This window comes from Eleutherodactylus coqui, chromosome 6 (genome assembly GCF_035609145.1).
Source record: "Eleutherodactylus coqui strain aEleCoq1 chromosome 6, aEleCoq1.hap1, whole genome shotgun sequence".
Taxonomy (NCBI): Eukaryota; Metazoa; Chordata; class Amphibia; order Anura; family Eleutherodactylidae; genus Eleutherodactylus; species Eleutherodactylus coqui.
The window spans coordinates 160,467,256-160,484,708 of NC_089842.1; the positions used below are offsets into that span (position 1 = coordinate 160,467,256).

Genomic DNA, 17,453 nt, shown 5'->3' on the forward strand with positions numbered 1-17,453 from the left:
TGGCACCATCATTACAGGCACCTGTGTCTATTATTGCCAATAGAACATGTATGGGACCATCTGGGACACCAACTTTGACAGCCTATAAGTTTGCATTATCTAGAGGTTCAGTTACAGCAGCTATGGAGCGAATCTCACAGGATACCTGTATGCCTCCATGCCTGCCCATATCACATCTTGCATCCAAGCTAGAGGTGGTACAACAGGGAACTAGAGCCTCCATGCCCGCCCTTATCACATCTTGTATCCAAGCAAGAGACAGTACAACAGGGAACGATAGCCTCCATGCCCTCCCATATCACATCTTGTATCCAAGCTAGAGGCAGTACAACAGGGTACTAGAGTCTCCATGCCCTTCTGTATCACATCTTACATCCAAGCTAGAGGCGGTACAACAGGGTACTAGAGCCTCCATGCGCGCTCATATCACATCTTGTTTTCAAGCTAGAGATGGTACAACAGGGTACTAGAGCCTCCATGCCCTTCCATTTCACATCTTGTATCTAAGATAGAGGCGGTACAAGAGGGTACTAGAGTCTCCCTTCAAATGTTCCGTTTTCCACAATAAATTTGTTACCATGCGGCGGTTGCTGGTCCTCCCGGGGCAGTGATGTGCGGGGTCCCGCGATAGGGGCGCGTCCCTCTGACTTGTTGTTTGGCTGCCAGGGGCGCAGGTGCCTGGCTGGCGTGGCGCTGGTGGTGTGTGGCGCCAGACGCACATGCACCTGTGAGTGCAGCTGCCCTGCCCGAGCTCCCTTTTATTATGTTGTGTTGGGAGTTGGCTGTCTCCCCCTCTCTGCCCCTGGGCGGAGGCTTTTGTTTAAAGGTCAGGCAGAGCCTTGCAATCACTGCCAGTTATTGGTTTCCCTCAGTGTGCTAGCTAGTCTGCCTCTGTAGGTCTCCTGCCTCTATCAGCTTGTCTGCTATACCTTGCTATTATCCGTAAGGTTTTTTCATCTGCCTCAGTTCTGCATAGTATTGTTCGGGTTGGTTAGTTACATCTGCCTTTTTTGTCGGTATTCTACCCTTTCCACCCAGGTACGCCAGCGTCTCTTTTTCGGTCCCTAGGGACCGCCGCCCAGTTGCCTGCCTGGGGTTAGCCAGGAGTGGAGGCAAGCAGGCAGGGACAGGGGTTGTGGGTGAGATCTAGGGCACCGGGGCTGGCGTATAACGGGTAGTATACCATAACAAAATTATCCTTTTGGTCTGATATTGTAATCACTACTTATATCAACATTCCAACAACACATATAAAGTTTCATTCTATTCTGACAACTCTTTCTAAAGGCTTTTGACAATGAGTGTATTATGTTGCATAATGTCACTTGCTTGTTTGTATACTATGTTCTCCTTCTATAATGTAGATAAAGGAGAAGTAATAGTATGAAAAAAAAAGATATTCTGTAAAATGAACATTTTCTGTATGAAGGTCATTTACAGATTATTGTAATTTTAGTCGACTCAGTAAAACTAGGTGTGATATAATCATTTGCATTTTCCTTTCTTCTCGGCCCTTTGTTTACAATTGCATTCTTTTATCAGTATATAAACACATCTGTTGTCTGCGCATCAGCTGTAATGTTTGCTCACAAGCTCTCCAGAGCCATTCTACTTGAATAAATAAATATGGTTAAGTCTGGAACGCTGGTCTCCATCAAATATGTGCTGAATTATCAAACTCCAAATCTTCTAGTTATTTCTTTCCATCAACTATGTATTTGAATCCACTCTTCATTATTTATATTTGTAAGTACACTCGGCCTAAACCAAGTGGGAAGTCAGTCTTATCAGTGACATATTACTGCACACAAGTCATGGGTAAGATCATGGAACAATATCAGTATTTTCCTATGGGAAACTACATGGCAGACAACTTTACCGCCTCTGCAAAAAGTCCTATATGGTGAGATTTTTTTTGCAGTGGTAGCAAGTAAAGATGAGCGAACACCAAAATGTTCGGGTTCGCGTTATTCGAAACGAACTTCCCGCGATGTTCGGGTGTTCGTTTCGAATAACGAACCCCATTGAAGTCAATGGGCGACCGGAACATTTTTGTATTTCGCCGATGCTCGCTAAGGTTTTCATGTGTGAAAATCTTGGCAATTCAAGAAAATGATGGGAACGACACAGCAAGTTCTCCTCTGCCACAGCTGTAACAGCTGTGGCAGAGAAGAACGATGTTAGCCCATTGAATTCAATGGAGCCGTCAATACAGCCGACTCCACTGAATGCAATGGGCTGGCGGCGATCGCGGGATGAATTATCGGAAAGGGGTTAAATATATAAGCCCTTTCCTGCAATTCATCCAGAAATGTGTAAAAATAAAAAATATATATATACTCACCTGGTGCCGACAGACGGAGTTCAGCGCGGCAGGCTGCAGTTCTCCTGAACTGCTCTGAACAGCTGTTAGTAGTATTCAGCAGCCGGGGATTTAAAATCCCCGCCTGCTGAATAAGATGCCTCTGAATGATCACAGCCTGACCAATCAGAGGCCAGCCCTCACTCACACCTATTCATGAATTCATGAATGGGTGAGTGAGGGCTGCCTCTGATTGGCTCAGGGGCAGGAGAGCTGCCCCTGAGCCAATCAGAGGCAGCCCTCACTCACCCATTCATGAATTCATGAATGGGTGTGAGTGAGGGCTGGCCTCTGATTGGTCAGGCTGTGACCATTCAGAGGCATCTTATTCAGCAGGCGGGGATTTTAAATCCCCGGCTGCTGAATACTACTAACAGCTGTTCAGAGCAGTTCAGGAGAACTGCAGCCTGCCGCGCTGAACTCCGTCTGTCGGCACCAGGTGAGTATATATATATTTTTTATTTTTACACATTTCTGGATGAATTGCAGGAAAGGGCTTATATATTTAACCCCTTTCCGACAATTCATCCCGCGATCGCCGGCAGCCCATTGCATTCAGTGGAGTCGGCTGTATTGCCGGTTCCATTGAATTCAATGGGCAAACATCGTTCTTCTCTGTCACAGCTGTTACAGCTGTGGCAGAGAAGAAGGATTTGTCTTCTATATGTTCTCAATGGGGTTGGCGCTGCTGCCGCCGGCCCCATTGAGCGCATATAGAAATGATTTCTCAGGGAAGAAAGTTAAAGTAACCCGAACATCCGAACATCGTGTGGTGTTCGTTACGAATAACGAACATCCCGAACACCCTAATATTCGCCCGAGCATCAAGCTCGGACGAGTACGTTCGCTCATCTCTAGTAGCAAGGTCACCCTCCACCTTGTTTCCCATAGGTAAACACTAAGTTTATTGTAATCCTGTAGCTCACGTTAGCAAATGTCACCTCGTAACTAAAGATGAGCAAGTATACTCGATAAGACACACTGCTCGAGCGAGTAGTGCCTTAGCCCCCTCGTCTCTAAAGATTCGGGGGCCAGCGGGGGGCGGGGAGCGGCGGGGGAGAGCGGGGAGGAATGGAGGGGAGATCTCTCTCTCCCCCCCGCTCCCCCCTGCTCACCGCCGCAACTCACCTGTCACCCGCGCCGGCCGCCGAATCTTTACAGACGAGCGGGAGGATACTCGCTCGAGTAGTTAGCCTTAGCGAGTATACTCGCTCATCTCTACTCATAACCCTAGCCTTAAAGGAGATTTGCCAAAATTGGCATTTGTCACCTATCTACACCCAGGGTGCAGACAAAATTTCAGATTTTGATAAATATCTAATAGCTGGCACTCTCAGTGTTGGGACCCCCACAGATCACTAGAATAGGGATTACAAGCCCACATTTTGCATTATTGCAGTGAGAAGCAATTTGAATAGAGCATTGATTGAGCCTTTGCCCTGTCGCTCCATTTCATGTCTATCATGCTAACAGAAAGCATCTGAGCGCTGTATTTCGCTGTCTCTCATCAGTGCCATCTCTCATCCTTCAAATTCTCCATTCATATTTTTCCTACAGTTTTGCCAGGGCATGCCAGGGGGTTCTGGACTCTCAATCTAGCGAATGATGAGGTCTCAACAGTGGGACTCCCAGTGATCAGATATTTGACCCTTAACTTGTGGATAAATAATAAATGTTCATTGTGGGAAAATCCATTTACTGAAAACCTGTCACTTATAAAAATAGACGTGAACACAATACCCTAATACAGTTTTATTAGCAGTTTAAGGCCAAATTCACACCAGCATATCAAAACCTGACATTTAAAGTTAGACATTTTTTCATCTGAATGCAGTTCCACGTGCCATCCATATGCAGTCTCTGCGTCCATTTTTTACTTCTGTTCATCATGTTTTTTTTACATCTGCAGAGAAAAAACTTGAAACAAGACCCAATTTATTTCTAATGGATCCATAAAATGAAGGGGGACATGAATTGTGTCTGTGTTTTATTTTTTGTCTTGATTGACTTGAATATGGCAGTTTTGTCATTGGATTAGAATAGTGCATACTATGTTTTTTTCACGCCGTCCATGTGAAAAAACTGACACGTGAATTTGCACATTGGCTGTTATGAGTTTGCATGTTGCTAGAGTCTAGTCAATTTTAGACTCAGACAATATGCTAGTGTGAATTAGCCTTAAGGGACAGATAGCATGCCATGGTGTGGCTGACAAACAGCCTTGAGTCGGGGGTGATGTTGCAGTGTCGGCCTCAGCTCATGTGATGTGCCTCATGTGTTCATTTTCTGTCAGCAGGGAGGTGACTATTCCTTACTGTTAAGTGGTTAATTGCATGGTTGGGATAATTGGCTGCTCAGTCAGTCAGTATTTTATTTGGTTATTTAAACCAATGCTCCTGAACAGAAGGTGCTGGTTAAACTTTCTGTTTGGAGGTGTTTCTAGTCTTATCTTCAGCTCCTGGGTTGCAACGGCATCTCTGTTAAGATAAGTCTGCTTTTGTTCTTATTTATTGGAGGTGTTTATTCTTTTTGTTCTCTACTCTAGTGTTTGTATATATGTTAGTATCTCTTTACATTTGCCAGTATTCCCTGTTACCATTTAGGAAAAATCAGGGGTCCTGATGTGGGGCCATCCTCATCAGAGTAATCACCCCACTTATAGGTTGGGTTGTCTCATTTCAAAAGGATTATGGTCAGTTTCCTCATTTTTCCATTTTGTGTTTTATTATGCATTTTTTGTGTTATCCATGTTTGTACCAGTGTTTATATACTCATTCATTTAGGACGCAACTAATACATATGGGCCAGATGTAACACAGAGACTATAGAATAACCTGTGCAATAATAGTAACAGGTCCCTGTCCATGCTAAACTACTGGACAAATGAGACTAGAGCACCAAAAGATGGAACGTCAGAGGTCGCACACTGATCAGCTGAACAATAAAATGTAGCACAAGAGACCAGGGTCTAGAGAATAAACAGCACCAAAAAGGCCCTAGTTCCAGAGCAACAACAGGCATTAGGGAAATTAGTAGAAAAGGCTACCTTTTGGGCTTATTGAGAGGGTTGAATACCCAAAATTCCAGAATGAAAGAGCTGTAAAACCCCAGTTAGCACCACTTCCACTTTATTGCAAAGGCTGGGTTCACATTGCATTTTTTGTTTGCGTTTAGTATGTACAAATGATTGTTTTATCATGGTAGACTGTGTGTGTGTGTGGCATCCATCAGTGGCATTTACTATACCTATACATTTTGAACTTTTCAATAACTTTTCATGACACATCCATTAAACATCTGGAAACCAACATAAAACAGGTTCTGTTCCTATAGCCACTAATGACCATGTTACTACAACCACTGAAGGTTTTAATAGTGGTTTATTTGACACAAAAAAAAAGGGGGGGCTGAGATACCTGTGGAAGACCCCAATCTGGGGTTGAAACGTGTAGCTTGCTTTTTTGGTTTTGTGTCAAATTAAAGCAGTACTGGAAAAGAAGTGAAGTAACATGGTCATTAGTGACTACAGGAGCAGAATTTGTTTTCTGCTGGTTTCTGGCTGTTTTCCATTGTTGACCCGGCTTGGAGCCTTTGGAAAGGCTCTCCTAGTGAACCAGGATAGATGCTTGCAGCTCCTGTATGAGATATGGATCAACACTTCAATTACTGTAATTCCTTTAAAGTGGCTCTATGTAGTAGTCATAATCTAGCACAGCCTCTTCAGGTGAGAGAACCTACCATTCCTTTTGTCCTTTTTGTCTGGTTTATAGCACTATACTAGTGCCCCCTTTTTTCTTCCTCCTTGTTTCTTTATCCCTGAGAGACATATCCGTTAAACAGATACCATTATAACGCGTTAAACAGATGCCTAACAGTAGCTTCTATTAGGCCAAAAATGTAAGGTGAACAGGGCTTTACATCGGCATTGCAGTTGACTGTACAGGCTGCTGTTTCTGGTACCACAGCTTTATGCCATTCAAGTGTGGGTTCCCTAACTCTGCTGGTCAAATATTCCTAAGGACAGACTATCAATTATTTAGTCCCATTGAACCAGTTTAAGAACTTTATTATCTATTTCAATGTTATGATGCATTTTGTTTACTGTGGATCTTCCCCAATACTCCCAGAGGCATACATTTGAGCAAAGCTATAGGTTACAGTGCTATTCATAGTCGATTTATCCAGTCCTACAAGAATAGTAAGATCTGAGAAATCTCAAATGCAATTATGATAGCAATAAACCTGAAACCCAACTAAATGATTTATTCCAGAACCTGTTCCTAACCTGGACTAGTAGAAAAGATTTAATAGCTAGAATTCCATAGATTCCTTATGAGATGTTTACCATCAATTCTTCCTCTCACTAATCCATCATACTGCAGCTGAAGGCTTGAAATGCATCTAATAAAGCCTGGATTTCTACAGTTCACCTGCTTCTCAACTTAAGAGCTATGCTCTGGTATTGGGTTTAAAAGTTGAAGAAAAATATACATTTATGAGCAAGAAGAAGACTTGAAGTGGCCCTATGATTTCGGCAAGGGACCATCATCAAACTTTCTCAGACTCCTAAATCTGACAATTTGCCTATTATATTGTGCCAGGGAAGTTTTACCACTATATAAAATGGCAAAATTGCTATTCATGTAGGAAAGGTGGGCTGTGCTCCCTGTAGGAGCTATAATGGCAGCCCTACTGATTACGAGAAAGCTAAGTGGCAGCACTAAGTACCAATCAGCAGCTCCAACAGCAGATTAAAATTTAGGATGCATAAGATGCAATTTTAATGTATAGCAGCAAAAATAAGGTGACTCCTGGAAAGGAGCATGACTGCAGAATCAGACTTCAAAGAGTTTAACTTGTAATCTGTAATCGTGGCGACACATAGTTCTGTATAAGAGCTGTAGACACAACAGCAGGAGAGTTTTAAAAAGGGTTGTAGCAGAATCATACATTATCCACTATATACAGGGTACATGAGACCCCCACCAATCCCAAGAACGAGGGTCTTATGTACCCTGTTCTCCTTTCTGTGGGCTGATGGGACTGAATAGAGTGCTGGTCATAGAAGTGTGCCACCGCTCTATTCACTTTCAATGGGGCTGCCAGAGATAGCCAAACGACAAGTGCTAGGGTATTTCTGTTTGCTCCATTGAAATTAATGGAAGGGCGATTGAGCATGCTCAGCCAGCACTCAATTCTGTAGTCACTACAGTGCAGGGGAAGAAGCAGCCCTGCAATGACAGGCAGAGGGGAACATGGCACCCGCATTTAAGTGAGTGTCTTAGTAATGAGACCCTCACCAATCAGCAAGTTATTCCCTATATGGGGATAAGGGATAACTTCTAATCTTGGCAACAACCTCTTTAATTAATATGTTTGCAAAGTTGCTTTTATTTTCTGTTCCTAAATACACTGGAACAATAAGAATGCTTGCAAATGTATACACACATTTTAACATTTGTCTGCTGCAGTACACAATGATTAATCATAGCCTCAAGTAATATTTGGCATTTACACCCAGGAGAACTGCCATTTTCAAACACCTTAGGAAGAGATACAGTACTACATGACCCCTGTAGGTTTTTCGAAGGCTAAGTTTGCTAAAAAGGGGGAGGACATAAGAGATAAACTACTTTACAGCCTCTTGGGTGTTGTATGCCGTTGCTGAGGCCTCCAATTTAAAGTAGCCTATCCAGGGATGAGTTCCCTTTAAGACTGTGCAGAGCAAATGGATGCATAGCTGAAGCTTTTCAAAGGTAAAATGTTTCTTATGAAACAACTTGTTTGTTATTTTGGCTCATTGCTTTGTAAGCTGTGTTCTTGTATTTGCTTGTAGCCTATAAATGCTAAACATTGTGGGTCAAGTCAGGATACACAGCACTTATTCAAGGCTCACTTAGCTCGCAGGTCTGACACATGATGCTTAATAAAGCAAGCCAGGAAAATGTAACAAAATGCATCGAATCAGCTCTTGCTACTTAATAAAAGTAACGGTCAATGTTACAGTGGATGGAGGGAATTACTGTACAAGCTGGATGCTGCAGCGCCGTCTGATATAACAAATTATGTGTGAGTGGTCATTATAATAGAGCTTTTATTTTATTTTCTCCTGTTGTTATGCATTATTGATGTGGCTTTAGCCTTTGCAGAAAAATGTTACATGCAGTAAATTAATATGGAAAATATAATTGAAGTAAAAATGGAATATATTTTTCTTGGTTGCTAAAATACATAGATCTATCTATCTATCTGGATACTCTTGACATGATTAGTATCATTATCTATCTATCTATCTATCTATCTATCTATCTATTATTTTTCTATCTATCTATCTATTATTTTTCTATCTATCTAATATCTATCTATTTGTCATCTCATATCTATCTATCTATCTATCTGGATACTCTTGACATGATTAGTATCATTATTTATCTCATATCTATCTATCTATCTATCTATCTATCTATCTATCTATCTACCTCATATCTATCTATCTATCTATCTATCTATCTATCTATCTATCTCATATCTATCTATCTATGTCATATCTATCTATCTACCTCTTATCTATCTATCTATCTATCTATCTATCTATCTATCTATCTATCTATCTATCTATCTATCTATCTCCTATCCATCTATTGATCTATCTCATAACTATCTATCTATTATTTATCTATCTATCTAATATCTATCTATTTATCATCTCATATCTATCCATCTATCTATCTATCTATCTATCTATCTATCTATCTATCTATCTATCTATCTATCTATCTATCTATCATTATCTCATATCCATCTATCTATCCATCTATCTATCTATCTATCTATCTGGATACTCTTGACATGATTAGTATCATTATTTATCTCATATCTATCTATCTATATATCTATCTACCTATCTCATATTTATCTATCTATCTCATATCTATCTATCTATCTCATATCTATCTATCTATCTATCTATCTAATATCTATCTATCTACCTGTTTTGGTCCACATAGTGACCAAGTTGAGCATTGATCTATTACTAGATATTGCACTTTAAATTATACGTTTTTCTAATGGGAATATATATAGACAATGATATTTATGTATTAGGTTGGTTACTGGAGAATATTTCTTATACCAAAATGGTAATCGGGATGGAATAGTAAATATCAATAGTAGTGATTGTGAATTATTTCTGCTTCATTGACAGCACCACCGACTGTTCGGATTATCCACTCGGGGTTGGCGTGTAATATAGAGGAAGAGAGATATTCAGAACGAGTGTACACAATACGGGAAGGAGAAACGTTAGAATTGACATGTCTAGTGACAGGACACCCAAGGCCACAGGTGAGTAAGAAAAATACTAAAATCTAGAGAAACATCTGATCATGTGATGAACAAGATGATTGAAAGTGAAAGATCTGGGACACATACATTTTAGAGAGTTCATTACCCCAAGTATATACCAAGGGTAGCTGCAGGCTCGTTCAAGAATTACACATGACTGATGCATTTCTTTTTGGGAGGATCCTGATTTCCCAGCCATTACAGAGCCCAGAATACCATACTATACATCTGATAAGAGAACAGAGTTGTAGATTGCTTCTGCCCTATGAATACTCCCATGCTCAACTTTGAGATTGGAACTGAAAAAGATAACTTTGTTTAGTTTCCCATGCCTGACATTTATTACCTATCTACAGATTCAATTCTAAGATTCATGTTAGTAAGATCCTAGATAAAGAGACGATCCTTCTAGCTTCATTGAAGTCTGAAAGTATCCGTTTATTGCCCTAACATAGGGTTGTTCTTCTTTTAGTGGCTCAACTAGGCACTCGGTTGATAGGCAGGAAGAGGACATAAGAATGTGGGTTATCAAGATCCCTTACATCTACCATGCTAAATGCATCAGAGCTGATTCCATCTAATTGATGCACTTATCTATTCTCTTATAGTGCCTGGTGATATATTTGGCACTATCTATATTGGGCACTCTAGATAGGAGTATAACTTTACCTCCTGGGGTGTTCATCCTACTGGGAGACTCCTATAGCCTGACTTTACATATTCATTATTGGTTCCTCCAATGAGTGGGCACTTGTAGAAGCTCATTTTGAGTGACCCTGGTTACTGACCAGGGGGATACCATTTGTTTGTATGTCATGTCTATCTTTTGTATGGCCCATAGGTTTTAGTTTTATTTAAAGTTAAGTTTTAAGGGTGATTATCTGTGAAGGGCATTTTTGAATAGTAAGTTTCTTGATAAATCACTAGTATGGGGATCCAGATTCCACATTCTTCCATTCCTCTTAACTAACACTACCGCAGTGAGGAGTTTGTGTAGAGTGGCCATCTGGTATGGTTTTGTACTCTATACTACTCTATGAGTGTTATGGCAAAAGCATAAGATTGTTTGCCTGTTCTCCATAGAGTTTGCATAGAATGAAAGTGCACATGCTTGACCATTGCTCCATACAACCTCTTCCTCATTGTAAATGTGTTAGAATTGGGAACCCAAAACTATTTATTGTTTGGATCCCAGTGGTGGGGACCCAGCAGTCTAGATTTCATTATCTGTGCTGTAGGGAGTTGATTTCCATGTAATTTGTAGGGAAATCTCTTTAAAGTGACCCGTTAGTTTCAGGACAAAATGTTGTGCTGGGCTGGGAGGAAGCAGTGATACTTTTTGCTGCTAGTCTTCTGTGCTGAAGCCCCTCTCAGCTGCTGGTTCTGGGTCCCATTTCAGCGGTGCAAGATGGCTGGCACAACCTTAAGACCCCCTAGTCCCCATAATGTTGGTAGTGATAGTTTTAGACTATCCATGCACAATGCCTGCTTTCTCCCCCCAACTTCTTATCATGACTGCAATCCATAACTTTTCTAACTTTGGAAGTGGGTGAAATGGGAAATAGGCACAATGGGGACATTGTTTTTTGGGTTATGTTTTCTAAGTGCAGTAAAAAGGACATGCTCACTTAATTTTGCTCGTCAACTTTATACAATTTTTTAAATATTATTTAACTATTAGAAAATAAAAACCATATGTAAAAAAAACCAAAAAACTGAAATGCATAACTATTTTTCCATTGATTGGGTGCGCAAGGGCTTCTTTTTACAGTGTGGACTGTAGTTTTTATTGGTACTACCACAGGGTACATATGACTTTTTTATCTCTTTTTATTCCATTGATTTGGGGAGACAGGGTGACCGAAAAATGAGAATTCTGCCATTATTTATAGCTTTTTAAATTTATTTTAACGGCATTCACTGTAGAGGATAAATAATGCAATGTTTTATTAGTTCATACTTTTAGAAATTATGTGTATTTTTTATTGTTTAGTATTTTATGGAACAAATAGGAAAAGAGTTTTTTCTGAACTTTTTAATTTATATTTATCACACAAAGACCACTTAGTACAATGAAATATATAAGAATCAATATCTCCCAACATCGTGCTCCATCAGGCCGCCGTTGAAATGGGTTTTCCAAGTTCTAGAAAAATATTTGAGAGGTCAACAAATGGTTAAAGTAAAAAACGTAAGTATGCTTACTGCTCCGATCCTCCGCTGGTACAGCTTTGTTGCTCCCGTCCTTCCCACTGGTCTTTGCTTACTTGGCTATGCAGTGGTGATGTTTCGTATATTCACAGAATGAAGATGCCAAATTTAAAAGTCCGTATTCCTCCAAGGACATAACAGCAGTAACATTTCGAACAGGAGGTCTTTGTCAAGCATACACATACATAACAGTGTCTCATATACAGTATATAGTGACTCAAGTTTAAAATTAGTCATATAAGTCCCTCCCAAAAATGAATCCAATACACTTAGATCATCTCTGATCAGCCTTCTCCACAACATGCAAATATATCTATATCAGTCAACATCAAGGCAATTTGACTGTGCAGCCACGGGAAAATAATCACCAAATCCTGCGAGACAACATTCGTAAAAGATTGCATATGTGCATCACATTCGGATCTAACTCTGGTATAGAGAAAAATTCACAGAATGTATTTGCAAAGGCGAAAAAACTCCGTATATATTTGCATAAAAATATGCTATAAGCGCACATTAATCCTAAAGTGAAACTATAGAGGTCTATCATCCAAACCTAATAAGAGCATCGCCACAAATCCATGCTAACCCTGATATAAACATGTGGAAAGATTAATAATACCACTGTATACCTCCCACTCAACCGTCTAAGGAATCCCATAAATGTTCGCACTAGGACGGGAATAATCAACCGTAAATAGGAACACCCCCAAATTTGGTGTTTAATCACCCAAATCTGCATTCATACTTGCGTATAATTATCTGAAAAAACAATGCAAAAAAAATGCATACTCCAGATGGACAGCGAGTTTAGTAATCTATGTCTATAATCCTAAAATCAAAGATCCAAAACATTAGGTAAAAATTCCTATATGGATATTTTCAATATTTATATATGTGTGTTGATTAGAGATGAGCGAGTATACTCGCTAAAGGCAATTGCTCGAGCATTGCCTTTAGCGATTATCTCCCCCGCTCGAGACTGCAGGTTCGGGTGCCGGCGCGGGGGAGCGGTAAGTAGTGGCAGTCAGCAGGAGGGAGCGGGGGGGGGAGAGAGGGAGAGAGAGATCTCCCCTCCGTTCCTCCCCGCTCTCCCCCGCAACTGCCTGCCCGCCACCGGCACCCAAACCTTCAGTCTCGAGCGGGCAGGTACTCGCTAAAGGCAATGCTCGCTCGAGCAATTGCCTTTAGCGAGTATACTCTCTCACCTCTAGTGTTGATCAATCGTTCCCAACATGAAGATCTAGAGGTCAGTCATCAATACTTTAATAGGAATATTGTAAAGAGGACATCACAACAAATCCATATCATCTCCGACATGAACTTGTTGAAAAATAAATAATTCCACTACTGTATAACCCCCATTTAACCATCTAACAAATCCCATAAATGTTTGCACTAGCACAGGAATAATCCACCGCAAATAGGAAAACCCCTTATAATAGGTGAAAATCACCCAAATGGGCATTCGTATTAACCGAATGAAAATAGCGAAAAATGCATATTAAAGATGAATAATATGTATAGTTACCTATATATTAAAGGCCGGACTCACATGAACTAGTCGGATTCCGCATGCGGATTTCTGCAGAAGAAGACCGTCAATCATTTGCAGAAAGTTATCGCAAATGATCGTGGAAGCGATCATTTTAAAATGCGGATGTACGCTATGCACTATTGTCCACGCAGAAAAATGATCTCTCTCTCCCTATCAGCCAGCATCCCGGTTTTCCTTTGAACTTGCGAGTGTTTCTGCCACTCATATTGAAGTGCTCTGGATTGCGCCGCTGGCACCTTTTCTGTTGATGTCACCAATGACAGGAATGGTGGTGCTGGACTGGCGGAAGATTGGAGCAAGGAGTATACTAAAGTTTGTTATTTTAAAGCATTTGCTGCCCTCTTAAAATTTTTTCTAGAAGTAAGAAAATGCCTTTAATTGGTAGGCTGAGAAAGCATCATGGCATCTACCTATTAGGGGGGTAAATTACATACTGTGGACATCTACCTAATAGGGGGTCTACCTACTCAACTCCATCCAATTCACCTCCCCCAACCGACTCTTACTATAGAGGGCACCAAGGGAGATATTATTTGTGACTCGCTTAGTGCTAAAGAGAAGGAAGGGAATGGCTATTATCTAACCAGTTCCTTTACTTAGGTGGCGCAACATAACATATCTGGTGGAACAATTTGAATCTCAAAATGTCCAACAAGAGGAAAATTGATGCAGAAAGAAGGCATTTAATGAAAGATAGGAAAGCGATTTCATTTTTGTGTTTCAAGGAAAAAAACTATGTTTTTTGTGTTATGAGGCAGTGTCGTGGTAAGGGAGTACAATAAATGTCAGCAGCATGTTGAGTCTTACAATTACAATTGGCCCTTTGAAGGCAACCATAAGGTTGATGTGGTCTTCGTTTAAAATGAGTTAGACATCCATAGTCTATAGTATGCAGAGATTTAGAGCTCTCTATCAGAAAAACTGAGCTCTGAAGCCTATAGAGATGAAAAAAATATATAATCAATGCAGAATGACCAGACCACAGTGCTTCAGTCCTGAAGGACTAGATATTTTTTTAAAGATTTTATGCACGTGACAGTTTTATGGCCCTTTTTTTCTTTCTTGGGCTCCCAAAATTATTTTTGTTGTATGTTTTGGGGACAAACAAGGCTCTTTAATACCTTTTTAGCACGTTTCCCCCCCCATTCTTTTCTTTGTTTTATTAGGGGTAATATATTCAAAAACTAAAAAATAATCCTTAATTTATAGTTCTTTATTTTTTAAATTAGTATATTTACACTAAAGTCGAGGAATGGGTTTGCCATTTTGTTTTGGACGTTTCGATATATAATTTGTGTAATCTCAGATCAAAGGGCGGATATAAAGATGATTGTTTTTATTATTTTTTTTGTTCTGTCATTTTTTTTAAACTTATTTTTGTAACTATTTTTTTTTACATCTGTGTTCCCCGTGGCATTATATAAGACCTCTGTGGGCCATTTCTTTTCCCCCCACAGTTTTCACTGTGAAAACATCCCTTTAGTGTGACAATAGTCATTGGCAGAGCTGGGCTGCAGCGTGCTAAGGCCCAGCAGCTTTGCCATTCTGGGGGTCATTGACGATCACATGATTGCCGGGTCCAGTAGAGGGATTGGCAATTCTGCTTCCTCTATTCAATACTTAGAGCTCATTGAGTATGTAGCCTGAACAAGAGGAGACAGAAGCGGATATATACGGCCTCCATCTTCTCTTCCGGGTCTTCAGCTATCTTTGACACCCGAGAACTTGACCTGCTCCTTCTAGATTGCAAGAGCAGGAGCTTTAAACTCGTTCCACATTTCTACTTTTGGCCGAGATTAAAGCCCAGGATCAAGCGCCCTAATGAGTTAAAACCACCAAGAGTGGATATTGAATTTCTCTGTTACTTTTTTTCTACAACTTCACCCCTTTCTCTCTAAATATACCATGTTCACCATATTTACTTTTCCAAGCCTACTTTACTTGTAGGAGATTGTATCAAGATGGGACTAAGTATATTAGTGCTTTGTTGTAATTATGCCTGCAGTTCTGTAATGTGTCATGTACTCTAGAAAACAAATATCCTTAGCTTTCGCCAACTTTGTCCTGGTACTGGCTTTTTGCCTTTCTCTCAGGCTCTATGTGTTGTGAATTTTAAGCAGCGAACAACTTACACAGTGTGCAAATGACAGGAAATGCTGCTGGTTCCATTGCTGCAAATGAATCTGCTTATTTGGAGATAACATACTTTATTTAAGGCTATGTGACAGTGTGGCACCATTGACGTGTAACATGAAAAAGGCTGACGAGTCCCGTTATGACAGAACCCTCTATTTGCCGAAATTCTTTGTAAAACCTGCTGGAGAAGTAATCTTGGTAGACTAATGAGCAATCACCAGGCTGTAGTTCAGAGTGGAGAACGACGTGGTTCCCTTCATTTTTCGTGCTAATGTAATAGATCAAAGGGAATCAAGAATTATAATGCACTTAAACCACTTTGTCTACAAAACTTAATAGAAGGATTTATTTAGAGAAGTGTGAATTATTTCAAGATGAAGCATATAGAATAAAGGCTATCACTACATACATAATGGCTCATTTATTTATGTATTTATTAAAGGGAATGTTTCAGGTATTTCATTTTAGCGCCATTAAAAGAGTGCATGGAGTGCAAACACCCATGCCGCCATGGGGAAATGGGCGGGCTTTAGGTGCGCTCGGACACAAGAGATCGGGACTGTCAGTCTCTTAATTGTGTCTGAGGGCACCTAACACCCACCATTTCTCTTCTGCTGTTCTCACTGGAGGATCGTCCGGCTGTAAGGGAGGTTGTTGCTATAAGGACCATGCTGAATTGCTATTTTTATAAGGCGCCAAATAGCAATTTTTTATTGCTTCAGTTTAATTTCACATTTCAGTATTACACTATGAAGCGCATTTTTGCTTGTTTCTTCACCAGACTCCAATGCCACTCTCTCGACTTTCAGGGTCATCTACACCCTACACCCTTACCCTGAGATTTTGGACAGAGGCATGGAAACTGAATACAGAGTCATATCTGTATGTATGGTATTGCTACTATACTGTCTTATCTTGATGTCCTGCAGTGTGTCTTGGGGAGGTGATGTTGCAACACTGTTTCAGGATATGATGCGCCAGCAAAACAATATCAGTAAGGGCTCCTGCCCATGGATGGATATTTGCTTCGGAATCCGCAGCAGAAGTCCACACCATGGATCTGCAGCAAATAGCGCCCATAGCATGCTATGGTAAATCAATTTTTCCTGCACACTTGCGGAAAGGTCGCAAATTCTTCGTCATTGCTAGGCAATGACGCAGGAAAAACAGGAGTTGGAAAAAAATCTGTACTGTGCATATTCGACGGCTCTTCATTTGGACCAACCGCAGTAGAGATAATTGAAAACGAAAGTATAGTTACGCATGAACGCTGTGGGATTACGCATGCAGAATCTGGCCATGTTGTGTGCAGGCGGCCTAATGCTGTAACCAGATCAGTCCTTTAGCTTAAATATAAATCTCACAGCATAATGTACAGTTTGTCCATGAAAAGGTCAACATTTCACTTTTTCTTGTTACTACCTCACTCAGGCTTTTAGAAAAGCTGGTTCCCATGTCCAAGCACAATTTCTTTTTAAATATCATAGTCCATAAGCTGTATTTGAGCATCTGTAATTTACACAATGTCAGTCTCCATATCATTAACCCTTCCTATAGCAAGTCTGCTAACGAACTGTTCCTAGTAGTTTGCACAACTAGCGTTTTTACTGAGGCCGGCCTCACTTACAACTTGTTACCAATGCGCTCCTTGATGTTCTCCTTGGCCTTGATTTGTGGTGGTACAGCACAATCCCACATTCACTTGTGCTAACAACTGGCAGTCTGAATTTCCGCACAGTTTTCTCTACTTTCTCCAAACAGCCCCTCTCTCATCACCAGGAGCCTCACCTGCAGCCTGGTTCTCTCCCTATAGTTGCTCTACTGGCCGTGCTGGCAAGGCAA

The 17,453-nt window shown here is 40.6% G+C and overlaps 1 protein-coding gene across 2 annotated transcripts in view; it reads left to right on the plus strand.

Annotated features, from left to right (window-relative positions):
- MDGA2 (MAM domain containing glycosylphosphatidylinositol anchor 2) overlaps window positions 1-17,453 on the plus strand; it is a 646,753-nt gene that overhangs the window by 261,224 nt on the left and 368,076 nt on the right. For both annotated transcript variants that reach the window (XM_066608091.1, XM_066608092.1), the window contains exon 2: window positions 9,567-9,706. In XM_066608091.1, coding sequence (XP_066464188.1) covers window positions 9,567-9,706 — 140 coding nt within the window. The remainder of the gene's footprint in view (window positions 1-9,566; window positions 9,707-17,453) is intronic.